Source organism: Lissotriton vulgaris, chromosome 10, assembly GCF_964263255.1.
Source record: "Lissotriton vulgaris chromosome 10, aLisVul1.2, whole genome shotgun sequence".
In the NCBI taxonomy this organism is placed as follows: Eukaryota; Metazoa; Chordata; class Amphibia; order Caudata; family Salamandridae; genus Lissotriton; species Lissotriton vulgaris.
This window is the reverse complement of record NC_141698.1, coordinates 815,904,670-815,922,456: the sequence shown is the minus strand read 5'-3', so window position 1 is coordinate 815,922,456 and position 17,787 is coordinate 815,904,670. Positions and strand designations below refer to the sequence as shown.

General features: G+C 38.5%; 1 protein-coding gene across 1 annotated transcript in view; it reads left to right on the top strand.

The window, feature by feature from the left end:
• Nucleotides 1-17,787, top strand: part of EGFR (epidermal growth factor receptor) — a 414,372-nt gene that overhangs the window by 306,850 nt on the left and 89,735 nt on the right. Inside the window, exons 11-13 of the mRNA XM_086941735.1 lie at nucleotides 4,495-4,585; nucleotides 8,665-8,864; nucleotides 15,839-15,971. Of these exons, the coding sequence (XP_086797861.1) occupies nucleotides 4,495-4,585; nucleotides 8,665-8,864; nucleotides 15,839-15,971 (424 nt within the window). The remainder of the gene's footprint in view (nucleotides 1-4,494; nucleotides 4,586-8,664; nucleotides 8,865-15,838; nucleotides 15,972-17,787) is intronic.

The following is a 17,787-nucleotide window of genomic DNA, read 5'->3' as shown; positions in this document are numbered from 1 at the left end:
GCAATCAAGCTCAGTTTGGTCAAAGCGGAACGCCAGACAGAATCTCTAAGCAGTGATATCCTGAAAGCTACAAGACCAGGAGTACATGCTACCTATCGAAAAGTCGTACTCGGCCTATGCTAGTAATTCAGCTCTGCTAAAATGTGCAGGCATGCCTCTTTGCAAACAAGAGGATTGTAGATTTGTGGAGCCTGTAGGTGCTTGCTATTGTGAAACAGTAGATTGGATAACATTTAGCCGGGAAGATCCCCTTGGGCATCTATCAAAGTATAAACAATAGATCTCTGAGCGCTTGGAACACTGGTTCTCTATGCATTTAAATGCATGTGATGTTCTCGAAAATCTTAAGGAAATAAAAATAGTTTTTAGTCAGAAGCGGATTGTTAGTTCAGGCCCTAGCATGTTTGAATAAGAACAGTGACTGTCCTCAACTTCTGATTAAAACGTTTTAAAAATGTTTCGGGTACAGTGGACTTTAAGTAAGAATTATTGCTACGTGATGCTTAGAAGCAGACATCTTTATACAGTTTCTTAACTAACAGTGATTATGATTATTGACAGAAAATAATAACTAGAAGTCATATGGGATCACAGACCACCTGAATAGGTGCTGAGGACCTCAGGGGTCCAAGGCCCTCAGGTTAAGAAACTCTGACTCAGAAGTGTAATTTTTTTATGAAAACAGGACTTAGGTGCTTTTCTGATCAAATGTCTGATGGACGGTTTCAAAAGTAAACTGGAAAGACTTTTAGCACTTCAAAACCTGAGCTGACGGTGAAGTTGTTTTAGTTTGAGGAATAGAGTGTTGTAAACACATTAGGCTCTTGAGCGAGGCATATTTGTTTGTTGACAACTAGATCTGAGTATGTTTTGGTGAGTCTTTGGTCTGGTCCAAACCTCAGATGCATGTAGCTGCCATACTTCTTCAGGATTTACAGGGACCATTTGTAATGGCTTTAAAGGGGCCTTTCGTGATTGGTTGAAATAGTCTACTTTAGGCAACCTTAATGTTTGTGTGGAATTTTTGTGCTCCATGCCTGATGGATTCAATGGCAAGTCGATTATCAATGATTGTTCTCAGGTTTGCTTGCTTCAGCATATATATTTGTGTTATTTGTTTTAGGATGTTTCAGTGATCCAGCTATTTAACCTGTTGCACACCCTTTATGCCTTACCAGTGCAATATTTCACCTGCATTCATTCACTTTTGGTGACAGTGTTTCTTTGTGTTCTTCCACGAAAGCTCAGATACTGTTGTTTGTCTTCCTCAAAGAATCCTGAGTAGATGGGAGAGGTTCTCATGATCTCACAAAGTCAGGAATGGGTTGAATATTGTGTGGCTCAGCATTTTAATACAGCAGAAGTGTAGTATGTTTGTCCATTACTACTTTGAACTACCTTTCTTGTAAGAAAGAGGTAACCTCTTGAGTGTCTGCCCCATACCAATTTCAGGTTGTCTAGGGAATATCATGATGTGATCTAGTTTGTCAGATATTCCAGTAGCAGGACGCATCCCACAATGGCTAATGTGACGAGAGGATTGTTACATAAAAGAACAAAATTCTGATAGGTAATAGATATTTTACTCAATTAATAACTTGCAGATACACTTTTGAGTGTTTGCTTCATGCATTTGACACAAATCTTAAAACATATTATGGTATGGTACTTGATTTTGTGTTGCACAAGGCCATGTAGCGCTATGGATGGCAGTATTCAGATCTCTGTGTCCCATCATGCCAATTGGTGTCTTTCTTTCCAGATGTGCATCACTGCCTGTTTGGTCTAGTTTATATGTTAGTGTTTAACTGTTTCATTATGCATATTGCCATCTTCCTGGCCCCATGGCAGTGCCTGCATCTTACTATCTACCTGTGAGTGTCACAAATTTTACATTCTGAGTGTGTGTTCGTCCCTACTTGTCTCTCTGTCCCAGGTCATTTATCCCTGGTGCAGTGCTTGTCGATGTTTCCAGATCCCAGTATCTGTATACATGTCTACCTGTTCCCGTGTCTTTGCTTCCCTGTTTCCTTGTCCTAGTGTATGCTTTCTGCCCCCACACCTCAGTACCTGTAGTTGTTTAGATTTCAGCGTGCTTATTTATCTGTTCCAATGTGTGTACCTTCTAGCCTTAGTGTCTGTTTTCCATTTCCATTTGTCTGTCCCTTCCATTCCCAGTGCCTGTATCTTCTCACCATAGTGTTTATGCTTCCATGTCCCAATGCCCAGGCCTTCCTGCCCATTTTCTGTCGACCCCTCACCTGGTCGGATGTATGACGGTACGACGCGGCTATTACAACGCGTACCGTTACAACGCGTGTTTTACAACGCAAGTCGTTACCACGACTTGCGCTGTAGGGTGCGGACTTAGGAATAGTTTAATTTACTATTCCAACACCAGTCCCCGTGGATAGTAGGGAAGGTGTTGGAATAGTAAATTAACTATTCCTTGTCCTTGAGCGCCCTCCAGCGCAAGTCGTGGTTACGACTTGCGTTGTAAGAGACGCATCGTAATGGTAGCGCGGGGTAACATCCGCGTCGTAAAGGATGTTCCCCCTCCTGGTCTGTTTCTCCATGTTCCAGTTTCTTCATAACCAAGGCGCATTGTCTTTCTGTACCTGCATAAGTAACTGATTTCTAATGTCTCTAAACCGCCGTTTCTGTGTTTCCTTGCTCCAGTGTAAACTTCTCCCTGATCCATTGATTACAAGCACAAATGCCTGTTCTTGCTGTGTCAATGTCCATGACCCACTTTCCCAGTGATCTTGTCTGCGTCTCTTACCTAGTATCCATATCATTCAGACCTGGATCCCTGGCTTCCTGTTCATGTTTCCTGCCCAAGTGTGTGTGTGCATGTCTGTCACAGTTCTGATCTCTTACTTTCAACGAAAGCTGCTACACACTCCGGAGAAGTTGGCATAACTAGGAAACCAATCTGTTACCATCACACTTGTATCTGGTTGTGTAAATATAATAACATTCTAATAAAGAATGAACAAAACAGGAGTAGGTACTTTGAGTTTTGAGCGCTGTACTCAGTCCATTCGTCCAATTCCAAAGTTAGCAGCACAGGCAGTCACACCACATCCTCTCACTTTCTGAGTAAAGTAGGGGCTGGGTATGCTGTGGGAGGATAAAAGTTTACACAATTTGTGGTGGGAGCCAAAAACTCCCCTTAAAGTTAATCTCTCAGCAGTACCAATTCTTTAATATAAGAACCCAGTGGTTCCATCTTTAATATTGTTGCGATTGTCCATGTAAAAATGCAATATTTGACTTTAAAGTTCAAAGAAAAGCTCTTGTGGAGAATACTGAACTTAAAAGCATTTACAGAATCCTGCAAAGTGTTTACTATGTTACTCACCTGATGTGTTGCAAATGTTGCTTTTTTTTGGCCTCAACTCTCTGGTCCCTGCCCTCCAGGTGTTTGAGTGACCCCCCCTCAAAAAGATCACTGATGCTTTTTACATAGATTAACACTCCTGCTTTGGTCTTGCTGGCTAAAGACCTGGAAGGGATGGCAAAGTCCTGCTGGTGAGCTTCACGTCAGCTTTTTAAAGGAAAGTTGAACAGGTCACACATTGCTTAATACATCTACTCATATTTCTTCCCAGCAAGGTTGTAAGGCTAATGGATGAAATCACATGTAGCATTAACTGTGCTCATGCTATTGTGTGCTTGAACATCTAAATGAGAGTTTTGTGATTCGCCATGGACCTTTTTTCTAGTGCCTACATCATAAGATGTTCCTATAAAAATAAGCAAATGGAAACTTGCAAAAGAACATATTGATTATGGGGCATTGAGAACTCAAATGTCACAAAGAGATTCATTGGCATTAAAACAGTCCACTGGCTGCTTACACAGGGGTTATTTCAGACCCTTACAATAAAGATGCAACAGCGTCTTCATACTAAACAGATTAAAATGATACTTCTAGGTACATCCAGTCAAAAGACCTCATTGTTTAGTGCGTCAAATATGGCTATAACTCTATTCTGACTTCATTTCTACACTCCCTTTCCTTTCTTCTCTTTTAATCTTTTAAATTACTTGATTTACTTGATTAACCTTTATTTTGTATGCTATGTGTGGCTCGCAACATAATGACTCATTGTCTATCATTAGATGCATTTGCAAATAGGAGGTTTTGTTAAAGAGCATTATCAACATTGGAGTTTTGTTCTGCTGAAAAATATTATGCTGTTGTACATTATACTTAGTAACCAAATATAGGGACAATATATGCATCGCTTTTTCTTTCTCAAACTTTGACTTATGTTCTTGTTGTTTATCAAAAGAATACAAATTATATATAAAAATGCCGTAAACTGTATCAGTCATCAGGGTACATTCAGCCAGGCATGTTAGTAGAACATTATCTCGCTGTGTACAAATATTGTTTGCAAGTCTATTCAATTTAATTATAAATTTCCTATAAATTATGTACTTATTTCAAAGTATTGAGGGTAAAACATTTTTCTTTCATTATAGGATATTTGGCAATTCAGGCCTGGCCTGATAATGCAACTCATCTCCAAGCCTTTGAAAACCTAGAAATTATCCGTGGTAGATCAAAGACTTCGTAAGTAAAACTGAATTCTGGTTTATCTTGGAACACAGAAAGAAGGAATTGCTAGTTAACAAAATTTATAGAAGGTCCTGAGTTGTTTTTAATGTCAACTCAAATAACTAACTTATATACTTGTTCTATAGTTTTGTGGTTTTTGTTTGATGGTGAATGAATAAGTAAGGAAGATAGAGTTGGTGATTAAGTTACTTCACTCTTTCACTCACAATGATTCAATCAATCCTCCATCACTAACGCTGTGGTCAAAAGTGTGTGTAGTAGAACCATACTGCAAAGATGGCTACTAATTTACATTCATCTTCCTGGCTTGAGCAAAGAAACCTCTTCAAATTATCTATCGGAGGATGATGAGATACTTTGTGTAGATAGGGGCGTTCAGATATTTTATGAAATGAGGAAGTGATGGAGAGAGGATCACTTATACCAGAATGGTGTTGATAGCTTTGTTGCATAACCTGAGAAGACTTCTTTTCTGGGCTTTTCTTGGTGCTTTGCGATTTTCAGTTTTGCTAGGACTTGACACAACCATCATATTCATAAAACGTTTCTTTCAAAAGTTGTTCATAAAAAATGAATATGACAAAAGGAATATCTAGATTCAAAATCCTGCCTAAGGCTATTGCACATCTAATACATGGGATAAATACAGATTATATCTAGTAGTTATAGCACATATCAATAACAATTAGATCTTCATTAAATGTAATCTCAGGATACAAATATAGATAATCAATCAGGATTAATGGAGGGCTGCTTATCTCCCATGAGGGTACCCAGGCACTGAGGGCGGGGGAGTAAGAGCAGCAGCTGCGGGCTATCCATCAATCAACCAGGTCTTCAGGCCCTGAGCTCCTGCAGGGTTGAAGGTGTTCGGAGCTGGAGTGGGAGAGTGTTCCAGGACTTTGTAGGTAGGTGGGAAAAGCATGGCTGCTGCTTCTATGGATGTGTGGAGTGCGAACCAAGGAGAGAGATGTGTAGCGCAGCTGTCTGACGGGCTGGTCGAAGTTAACTCTATGGTTAAGGTAGGCTGGACCCTTGTTGTGGAGGGCCTTGTAGGCATGCATGAGTAGTTTTAACTGGCACTCTTGATGGGCAGCCAGTGTAGGGCTTTGAGGCAGGGGTAATGTGGGTTCACATTTGCTGCATTCAGAACCATCTGGAGTTTGTTTAGAAGTTGTGTGGTCATCTCCTCCTCGTAAAGGGCAATGTCATAGTCCACGTGGCTGGTAATGAGTGCCTGGGTGATTGTGCATCTGGTGTTGTTGGGAAGCCATTTGAATATTTTCTTCAACATTCGTAGGGTTAGGAAACATGATGACAAAAAGGCATTTTTCTGCTTCCTCATTGTGCGAATGCTGTTGAGTATGGTGCTAAGGTTCCTTACTTATTCTGTGGGTGTGGGTTGGGGCCAGGTTGGGTTGGCTACCAGGAGTCTTTCCAGTGGAAGGTATTGTTCCCAACGAAGAGTACCTCAGTGCTTAGTTTGAGGCAGTTGTTCTGCATCCAGCTGATGACTTTGGTCATGCACCGGTGAAAGTTTAATTTGGTGGTGTTGGGGTCTGAGGACAGGGATAGGATAAGCTGAGTGTGATCTGCATAGGATATAATGTTCATAACGTGGGCTTTGACATGGTAGGCTAGCTGGGACATGTATGTGTTGAAAAGGGTGGGGCTCAGTGATAACACTTGTGGGACGCCGCAAATGATGTCTTTTGGGCCTGAGGAGAAAGGTGGGAGGCAGATGCTCTAGATTCTACTAGTGAGAAAGGAGGTGATCCATATAAGGGCTTTCCCTTGCATTCCCATCTGAAGGAGCCACTCTAGGATGGTCTTGTGAACACTGTGTCAAAGGCTATGGAGAGGTTGTGGAGTATCATGGCTGTGTTATCTCCATTGTCTAGGAGCGCCCTGATGTCATTGACTGTGATCAGGGTAGGTCATGTGCTGTGATTCGAGCTGAATCCTGATTGGAAGGGGTTCAGGAGTTTGTTGGTTTCCAGGTGATTGGTGAGTTGGATGTTAATTGCTTTCTCTAGTACTTTTGCTGGAAAAGGGAGCAGGGAAAATGGGTTTTTGAGTTCTGCAGGGTCTGCAGAGGTTTTTGTAGCAGCAGTTTGACCTCTGCGTGCTTTCAACCTGCTGGGAAGATGACGGAGTTGATGGAAGTGTTGAGGATGGTGGTGAGTTCTTTGCTGATGGAGTTTTTCCCTAGATTGAGCATATGGTGGAAGTGGGGATCTCTGGTTGCTCTGGTTGGATGGTGCTAATGATATTGGATTATTTTCCCATTGTTTTTGTTTTAATTGCTTTTTAATACTTTCTGTCAAATATATGAAAACATGTCTTTTTTTTTACATCCATCCGAAAAAACCACTTTCACTGTACACCGGCGGAGTTTAATTTATTTTCTCCTCTGGTGTATAGAAGACATGGTTTTTCCAGACAGGTGTGTGATGGATGTATGGAATGTGGAATGAATGATATGTGAGATGGGAGTATGGTACAGGAGAGATCATGGGGGTATGTGTTCAATTGTGTAGTGATATGTCTTTGTTTCTAAACACATGAATGCATACTTTCTATAATAGATGAAAAATCATGTTTGAATGATGAATACAAATAATGTTATGAAACAATTATGAAAGAAATGTGTTGCAAACATTAAAAAAATTGAATTTTATTAAATACATTTTCACAATTGATCTGGATCTGTTCACTGTGGGATGTATTTCTCTGTGACAAGTAATTCAGGGTAGTAGGACTTTTTTCTATTCATTTTGGTTGTTTTTCCCAGTCCTCAGCCTGAATTTGAAAGTTGAATTAATTGAGAGGGGTCCATATTGTGTATTTTATTGCTTATAGATTTTTTTCCTGGGAGCAACTTCACACCTCATTCACACCTGCTCAAAGAGTAATTACGGACTGTCAGAAGTAGCTTGTAAGGACTTCAGACAGAGCAAGGATAACTTTCTTAAAGGCCGCTTTTCAAAATATGTATTACAAATCCGACTTCACCAGTGATTTTGGCTTGTAATAAATACCTCAAAAAGTCAAAATATTTAATTTGTAACTGTTTTCTAGCTGGAGACAACATTTCTTAAATTTAATATTATATCCCAGTGTTTCTGTGGAACAGTCAACGCTGCTACAGTGGATTAGTTTTTAGGGCCTTTTCACTGTAAGGACATGTTTAACATTAAGATTTTGCATGTCATACTTCTAAATACTGTGGCTCCAGCATTTTGGGCAATGAGGCCCACTTAATAGTGACTTATTCATATTTAAAAGAAATATTTAAATCTGTGAGAAAGGGGTTATTTTGACAGCTCAAATTTGTAATTTAAGACTACACAGCCAGGCTATAATGGTAAGTGTGGAGCTATGCTTTACAGTATCACTGCAGTGGATGGCACAATGACTGCTGCAGTCCACTGGTAGCATTTAATTTACAAGCCCTGGGTACTCTTGGTACCATATGCTGGGGACTTGTTAGCAAATTAAATAAATCAATCAAGTGTATACCAATTTTACCATATTGCGAGGAGAAGCACTAACACTTTACTGCTAGTTATCAGGGGCAAAGTGCACATAAGCAGCAAAATAGAGTACAGCAAAAAAGCACATACAATTGGGAGTGGCCATGCAAAAAGAGCACATTTCCAACACTCTTGCAGTTTTTCTGATGTAGAACTGACTTATGCCTAAAATCAGTGGTAATCACAGTATTCAAATGTAGATCAAAGGAATATATTTGAGAATTGAGGCCTACAGAAATGTGCACAAAAGAATAGACTATATTATTGCATATTGCATGTATTTCACTGCCTTTTCACCTTATATCAACTAAGAATAAATTACACAGGCATGTACAGCTACTTTTTCTAGGCGTATGTCAAACTTTCACATGTAAAAAACTTTGTGAATCGGGTCCTTGCTTCCTTTAGACCTTCTTTCATATTAGAAATCCCTAAATGCTATAATGCTACTTTCAATATTTCTGCCAACTGTGGATACTATGACTTTAAAAAAAAAACATTGCAATTTTATTGCTTTTTTCTTTTCTCACCTTTTAGTGGTCGTTTCTCTCTTGCTGTGATTCAATCAAACATATCATCCCTTGGGTTCCGGTCCCTCCGTGAAATAAGTGATGGAGATGTACTCCTGAGAAGGAATGCTCAGCTCTGTTATACAGATACAATAAATTGGACGAGTGTCTTCAGAACAAAGACTCAAAATATTACATCTGCTTTAAATAGACCTAAACAGACCTGTTGTAAGTGTGTGGAATTAATTTGTGATTCTGAGTGTTATGAGTGAAAACAAGATGATCTAACCATAACAGAATATGCTACTGAATATATAAACATGAGTGTGAAAAAGTCAGTAGTGATAATGTATGACAAACTGTAATCACAACAAGATGTAAGTTGAATTAAAAGAATTCTAAGAGGCAAGTTAACAAAGTATTTGCACATGTTCGAAGAATTACACATGTTCAGAACACTAGTAAGTCTATAACCATGTTGGGAATGTGGTGGGAACACGCCCAAAATTGCTGGGAGGAGTTTCAGAAGGGGGTCCCGAAATTTTAAAAACGTTTAGAACTGCAATGGTCCTTTAATGTTTTATTTCCACATGCATAAATGTAGAATTACTACATTTTCATTTGATATGTGGACATTATCTATGGATGTAGGATTTCTGAAAATCTGCAACAGTCACGTGTTTCCAGGAGTAATCTTGGAATTCTTTGGCATTCATCATAAAAGTCCTGGTTGGACATCGGAAATGTGTACTCATTGTCTTACACATACAATGTATGTAAATTTGAGACACTACTAGATTTCACAAGTAATTCTATAATACCCATAGTGCCCATAGTAAGCAGTTTACTGATGCATAAAAATCCACCTTATTGAAAGATTTCAAGTGTACATAAATACATTTATGTTGTCAGTCATTATGATAATTTGCCTGCATAAACAATGACAATTGTGCACACAAGTGTCACTTAGATGTGCAAATTCCTTTGTCAATCGGGTCCTTCATGAATTCCAGAAAAAGTCAGAAATTTGTCCAAACAATAATCATGATTGTACAACTGTATCTTTTTGACTTTCCATTTTGTGAGTTATGTGAATTTAGTATTCGATGCTCTCTTTGAACTTAAGCTATTGTGTCTCCCCTGACAGGAGAGTAACACAGGCCCCTGCAGCCCATGTGGTGCAGGTGGGCCCACAACCCTTCAGGGTGGCCTACAATCCTTCATGGGACCCATATACAGTCCAAGATCAATGAATATCTGTGAGATACAGGAATCTCAGGGGCCCCTCATCATATTTCACAGGGGGCCCCATCATTTTGTAATACGCCATTGTCCCCTGACCATGCCCCTTCTGAAATAGGCCCGAATCACTAGCCACAGTCTCTATGTAATAATCCCATATGCCAGCTATACCTCATCAGGACATTGCCTTAATCTGACTCATTAAACCAGATGTGGAGTGTTCACATCGCACACATGTGGTCATTCGGGGGAATCAATATCAAATTAATGATTTCATTTTTTTTAAAGTCTGCTGTCCCCCTAGTATAAAACTTTGGGAAATGTCGCTAAGGGGGAAGTCTGTAGTGCCACCATTAGTATTGAAGTCTGTATAGTGAACCATTATGTTGTTTAGGGGTATTCCTGGCTTACTGCAATGTAGAGGAGGCAGAAGTATCCTACTGGCCAGAGAGTGAGCACCCAAAAGGCATTCACCACTTCTCTAAGAGCATTGGTTATGTGTGCCTATCATACCCAAAGCAGTTTACCTAATGAGGTGTTATTGCTTCTGCAGTAAACGTAGCCCTACCATTTATATAATAGCCTGCATACTCCAAATGGCCTCCTATCTCAACTCACCCGCACATTACAAATGACCAAGTTCTGAGCAACCATTTTACGACTAGTAGAAGGGCATGCCCTTTGTATATAACATAAACACTATTCAATAACCTATTTAATCTAAAATGATTTTTATAAGTTCTTTGATATGATGAAGAAATGCAGCTGAAGTAGGGAATCAGTTCAAATTGTCCTGGCTCGGAAAAAAATCCATTAAACCCTGTCCCAATGGAAGTGTATCGATCATGCCTCAGGCTCGGCATGTTCTGCAACTGACAAGTGATTAGTTCAAAAGAAATAGAGTAAACTACAATTAATTAAAATCAAACTAATTGATTGAAAACGTCTACAATGACTTGACTAGAAGTTTGAAATAAGTCATTTAAAAACGAATATTATTTTATTAAATGCCAAATTACAAAGTAATAATGCTGGTGATCCAGCGTAAGCAGTATATTCCATTCCATTTCAAAAAGCTTTATTCGACAGTTGTGTCATAAAAGTATATTTACATAAAAATGGAACTGTTTCCAAAGATAAAACATGATCAAACCATGAGGTATAAAAACATGTTAGGGTTATGTACAGACTGCCGAGATAAATGATAGAACACGTTAATGTGGTTAAAAGGAATACTTGTGCCATCCAGTTAAGAACTTGGGTGTTTGGTTCGACGAGCAGTTGTCCTTCTCGACCCAAATTAAAAAACTGACCCGGGCTGCTTTGGGATATTAAAATCCCTTGAGAAATTCATTCCACTGCTTCCCAGGGCAGTGAAAGAAACAGTGACTCGGGCACGGATCCTGTCCCGCATTGACTACGCCAATGCATTGTACATTGGCCTCCCAGACTACAAACTCTCAAAAAACTGCAGGTGGTCCAGAATGTGGCAGCTAGGCTTGTGTTTAATATTCCTATCAGAAACAGTGTCAGGCTACATCTGCATATCCTGCACTGTTTGCCTGTCATCAGGCGTGTAAAGTTCAAGGCCTTAATATCTTAGGAAGCTCTTTGCATTTTACACGCCTGCCAGACACTTGAGGTCGGCATCCCAGCTTCTTGCACAGATACCCTGTGCATTCCTGCAAAGAATAGGGGGTAGGTCTCTTGCCTTTAGGGCAGCTGCAGTCTGGAACTCCCTGCCTTATTCTTTGCGTAGCATTCAGGATCTGGGGCAATTTAAGAAACAGCTCAAAACTTTCCTGTTCTAATCAGATTTTATTCTCAGCACCTCAGTGTGCGTTATAAACTTCAGTAACATAACATAACATAAAACACAAGTGAGGCAATTAAAAATATTTTTCAATTCATGACACATGATAAAACAATGACCCCTGAAGTGACCTACAGGAACTTATGCGTACAAAAATATTCTATTTGTTAATGCAGTATATATTAGACAACTTAATTTTACAGTTAATTAAACAGGCATAGATAGATCATTAGAATTTCTTCTGATTTTAGGGATTGTCCGTGATCTAATAACCCACGTCCAGCTTAAGAATTTGGCTACTGCAATAACAATACAGTGTAATGTGTCTGTGCACAGTATTCTTAACGCGCCACTGCTCCTTCTGGTACCCAATGACCTGCAAGCAGTATAAATATTTAAAGCTCAGTATAACCCTCACCACAGAGGCGAATGTTGCTCTGATGGATCTTTCTCCGCTGATAAGAAGGGGGAATTAGGGTGTCCAAAACATCAAAGTTAGCCACCCAATGAAGACCATTTTTTGGTGACCAACTCACAAATTTGAAATTAGATTAAAATATGCTACTCTCAGGACCATACTATAAAAATAAAGTATTGCAATGGGGAGACCCAATCTCATAGAGAAATTAAGTCTATTAAAAATGATACAAACTAGAGCCACTGCTTCTGCGACACGAAATGAAAGAAACAAAACCTGAAATTCTGTAAAGAATCACTGATTTTTCCCACAACACATCTAGATTGAAAGAGTAATTCACTACAGTTCTCAATAAAGAACTTCAGGACTCAATAATAGGCAATTTACATAGTTATTATTGTGTTCGTTTTTTCAAGAATTATACAAATGAGCAGCTTCTTAAGCTTCTCAGTCAAGAATATTAAAACATGTAGTAGGGGGCCACACATTTAACCAGAAGTTAACATACAAAAGGATGATTACAGCCTTCTACCGTAAAAGGTAGAAGAATAGTTCAGACCTATCTAAGATTCTAAAATTGAAAGCATAGGGTTTAGAAGAATCCATTTAAAAGTCCTCTAAGAGTGAGTCCATGAGCATTTGCAAAAAGAAAACATGAAGCAAAAGTCAATTAGTTCAGCTAATAAGAATTCCAGGTCGACAGCATTGATGTAGCAGCATTAGCAAAAGGGCAGTTGAAGATAGAGAAAATTAAGTGTTATGATAAAAGGATAAAATTCAAAGCGCAATGAGTGGTGTCCCATAGAGAAAATATTGATGTCTTGTCTGAAGGGATAAAGGTATGGAGTTGCGTTGCACCACAGGAAAAGAAACATAATGGTGTTTCATTACCAAAGGAAATAATAGTATGCAGGGGTTTCTTCTTTTATAGTCCTTATGACACCTTAATGACATAGTGCCACTCAACTAGTCAGTCCATCATATGATTAGTTTACGTAGGCAGTAACGAAATACATTTAGTTACTCCTGCATTTTTACCCAAGCATTTCATGAGAACAACTTAGCTTTCCGGGCCTCACAGGTTTGACAATGGTCAGAAAATATACAATGTACAGACTATTACATTGGGTGAGAGCTGACTTTCCCACTAAGCCATCCCACTGTGAACTTCGAAAGAATATGCTTGGTATATATACTGAAATATGCACATAACAAATAAAGCAACATAGACAAAAATGTCAATGAATTATTGTGATTGCTAAGAGAAAATTTCAGCTAAAGAAAGAATATGTTTAAAGGCTAAAGTGCATACATCAGATCTAAATTAATTAAACTTAATTGGAATCAAATATAATGCATTAAATCATTGCGTCATAATAGAATAATAATAATAAATGTTTCACCAATGTATTATTTCCCAGAATAGAATAGCGTTAGCTATGGTCTACTGCCACAAATCTATCAACTTCCATACATGTGAATTATTCCTAGGAACCATTTTATCAAAATCGTTTCCACATTTTTTAAATCATTAAGATCTCTACTATCATCTCTGTAAGTTTCAACGGTTAGGCCTCATCATTAAATCCATTAGTTTTTATCAGAACATAAATAATTAAAAAATATTTAATAAGTAATCTTGCTGTTAAAATCTATTAATAAGCATTATAATTATTTAAAAATCTATTTTCTCCTTTTTTAACTCTCTCAAGTGCGTTTACTTTACTTGTCTCTATGGTTGTATCCCTTCGTCTGTTTTATGCAATGTGCACATTCAGGTTTTTGTGACTAAATAAGAAAAGTGTCATGTAATCTGATTTTGAAATATTTGCTCTGTCAATGGTTTTGGCTTGGGTGCCAGAGAAGAGGGATGCATTCGATTTAAGAGTTGCTGTAAGCATTTGACAGGCCTGGTGGCTCCTTGCATTTACAAAGTATTCAGGGTTCTCACACATTAGCAAAATCATGATTTTTAGATTTTTTGAAAATGTATTTGAACTAGAATAAAAATAAATAAACAAACAGTAGGGTCAATATAGCGGTGTAGGCATATTTTCATCTATTTGATTTTGTGAAGCTTTTTCAGCACAACCAAGACATTATTAAAGTAAACGCCCACTTTCCCATTAATTCAACATTTGACCAACAGAAGATTGTCCAACCCACAAATTAGTTCAAACTATTGTATCTGTGGTCCCCATATTTTTCAGACTTCACAGAAAATCCCTACCAGCATACACCACTTCCTTGAGGCCATACACCAGTCCATGTATGAGACCATGTTTCTACAGTTGAGGTAGCGTACTGCCCATTTGTGTACCCTGTTCTTGTGGGCTACTAGTAATCCTAAAGTAGCATTTTATGTGTTTTAAGGTAATTCTGGGACCTTCCACAAATACTTAGTGGTACTAATGTAGTGGGCAAAAGTGTCATTATGCCCTCACAGAAGACCTAGCTTTAGGAACACTGTGACGGGAGGAGTACAAGCAAAATTGAAGTGCAAATTAAGTTAGTCAAGTAATTTCACTTTCAAAGTGATGCATAATTTTAAATTTTTCAACAAAAGAAGAAAGACTCACTACAATTAGGCGAAAGAACAGAAACCAAAGCAACCTGCTAGAGAAGATTTAACAGGGTGACCTGGTCTGTAGTTATCAAAAACCTCCATGAGGTCATGCAGCATTAATATACCCATGTTTGGTAGGTAGCAGGGGGGGGCGGAGTTGGCAGAGTGCCTTTACGCGGAGTTCCACAGAGTTGAAAAATCTCAGTGGAACTCCACTCTCCTCCACCTACAATATCAATTTAAAAAGTCAGAAAGAAACTGTAGTATGAATCTCCTTACTACAGAAACACTTACCTGCTCTGGCTTCTCCGGGCTGCCCTCCTGCTCACCCTGGTCTCCTCCTTGCCATCAGCCATTCTCACTGGTCGCAAACCCCTACGTTGTACGTCTTGGGAAGACTGTACATGAAGTCTATGGAAAATGCATTTCAATTTTTCCTTTTGGGAACCGCCTTTTTATCCAGGCGCTTGCTTGACAAATCGCCCCAAAACGTTCCATGCACAAACCAGGCATAAAAGAGCATTTCTTTGGAAAGTTTGATGGAGATTTGTCAAACGGTGCCAAAGTCAATAGCAATACAATAAATGCATTTAGTTTGTTACTGGTACTGGTAACTATATATATATATATATATATATATATATATATATATATATATATATATATATATATATATATATATATATATATATATATATATATATATATATATATATATATATATATATACATAATGCATTATTAGAGTACCTAAGATGACCATAGAAAGCTGAAATGTATCAACAACAACAACAATTATCTGAAAAGTTGCATTATGGAAGCAAACAGCCACGGTCAGCAGTAAACAGTACTACCCGACATTCATGCACGAAGATGTGAACACATAGAGACACCCATATATTTGACTGCCAGAATTATTGCATTTTATGTCCTCTAATGATGCATCCTCTTTTTTTGTTTGAGAGTTTGAGGATTCCAACCAAACACATCCAACTTGTGGCTTGATCAAAAGTGCTTTGTGATAACAATGCAATTGTTTTGTTGTAGAGATGAGAGCTTAGAATGGCATGGTTTACTCACATTATTTTCTATGGCCCTCTGGAACATAACCGAAAAGAGGCTTCTATCCATATTATAAAGACTATATTTTTTCTTTCTCTTAGTGGCAGAAAAGAAAATATGTGACCCCTTATGTTCTGACAATGGCTGCTGGGGCCCAGGACCTTCCAACTGCCTGTCCTGCCGTTATTTTCTTCGAATGGCAGAATGTGTGGAAACATGCAATATTATGAAAGGGTAAGAGCCTACCAAAATGCACTCTGTTCTTTTTTTAATATGTACTGCTATACAATACCAATCCAATTCATTGATGGGCTGTGCAGTTAATATTAAATATTGAAGGACAAATGGTTGTAAATCTTTTGAGGTTGTTCACAGTTTGTTCGTGGTTAGTGATAGTGTGTCACTGAAGCTGTATTTTGAGGACAACATTAATAAGGTACCCTTATGAAAAAAATCTGTTTTTTTCATGGATGTTGGTTAATCAAAATGTCATAAGTAGTGAAAGCTTCATTGGTTCTCCTTTGATCCACAATAGCATCACAGAGATGGCACCTTCCTCTGTACTTGCCCTGCCAATAGCCTCCTATTTGCTGCTAAGCGGATAGGGGAGGAGCACTAAACATTGGTCCAGGAGGGCCAGATCCATGTCAGATTTCAAGGCTAGCCAAATAAAACACATGAACTTACAGGCAATATCAATGGAGCTTGTTTACATAGTCAGTAGTTATTCTGAAAATCTGGCATGGACTTGGCCCTTCTGTGCCTACAATGGGAGATTAGAAAAACTAAACAGAGGCTTCTGCATCACTGGTATTTGGCGTACAGCACAAGCTAAAGGTGGTAGCGGCTTTACTGAGAGGGAGCTCTTTCGCACTGGTATGCAGGTACCTTCAAAGTCACTTGATTCACATGTAAGACAAAAGAAAGGGAGTTCTCTTACAATCTATGGAGCATTTCATCTACAACTGTCACAACAAAAAGGAACATAGTTTCTTTTTTTATTTCATTGTCAGTAGTGCCTCTTGTTAATTATGTATTCCAATGACAATGGCTGCCTATTGAGGTCGATCGGCTTGCGCGCTCCCTATGGCGACATTAACTCCTAAGGGTAAATGTGATGCCACCATAAAAGCAAAAACAAATGTTGCCTTGTGCTGGACTGGTCCGACCAAAGGAATAGGCAAATCAATGGAGGCCTTTTCCATGGAATGTGCTGCTGAACCTTAACTACACAATGATGACTACCATGCTGTTATTATTACACCGTCGCAGTCACCACAGTGTAATTACACTGTAGCAGTTTTCACTGTGTAGGTATGGGTCAGCTGCAAATATAATGAAACTGACTTTTTTATGATTTGCCTTTCAATTTTGATCACCTTAAGGCTTACCGCACTACACCAAGTTTGGCAATTGCTTAGAGCAGTCAGCGAAGATCTGGTATGCCAATTTTTATTCAGATCCGCACTTGGACAAAATAGTTAAAGGGAGGGGATATGAATAAAGTTTTGTTTTCCTTTTTATCTCCCATAGAAAATTTTGCCCACCTACAGCCAAAACCGCGGAACAAATTCATAGGTCTTTTCAGTTGATTTTAAGATATACGCATTTTAAAACATTGATAGGTGGGTTATAAGGTGTATCACTTCTGTATATCATTTGAAATCATGATTCAGAAATCTGTGAATTCTGTCACTCATGTTTGAAATTTTTCTCAAATATAGTAGGGGACTATATTTATAAATTTTTCTGCCATCTTGAAATCCCATTTTTTCTAACAATCAGTACATCCCCCTCACTAGGGGAAATACTGTGGTGCCCTCAGAGGCATACAAAATGGCAACAAGAAATTCACTAGAAAAAATTCAGATTTGCCATGTTGAAATCATGTTTTAAAAGAAAATTCCATTTCTACAGCTGCATTGTATGCTTCTGAAAAAGGCACTCATTTGTGTAAAAAATCCCAGAAACTTGCAAATTAAAAAATAAAATAGAAAAACATAAATGTAAAAAATATAGGACCGGGTCCTGTATTATGTAGAGTCAAAGG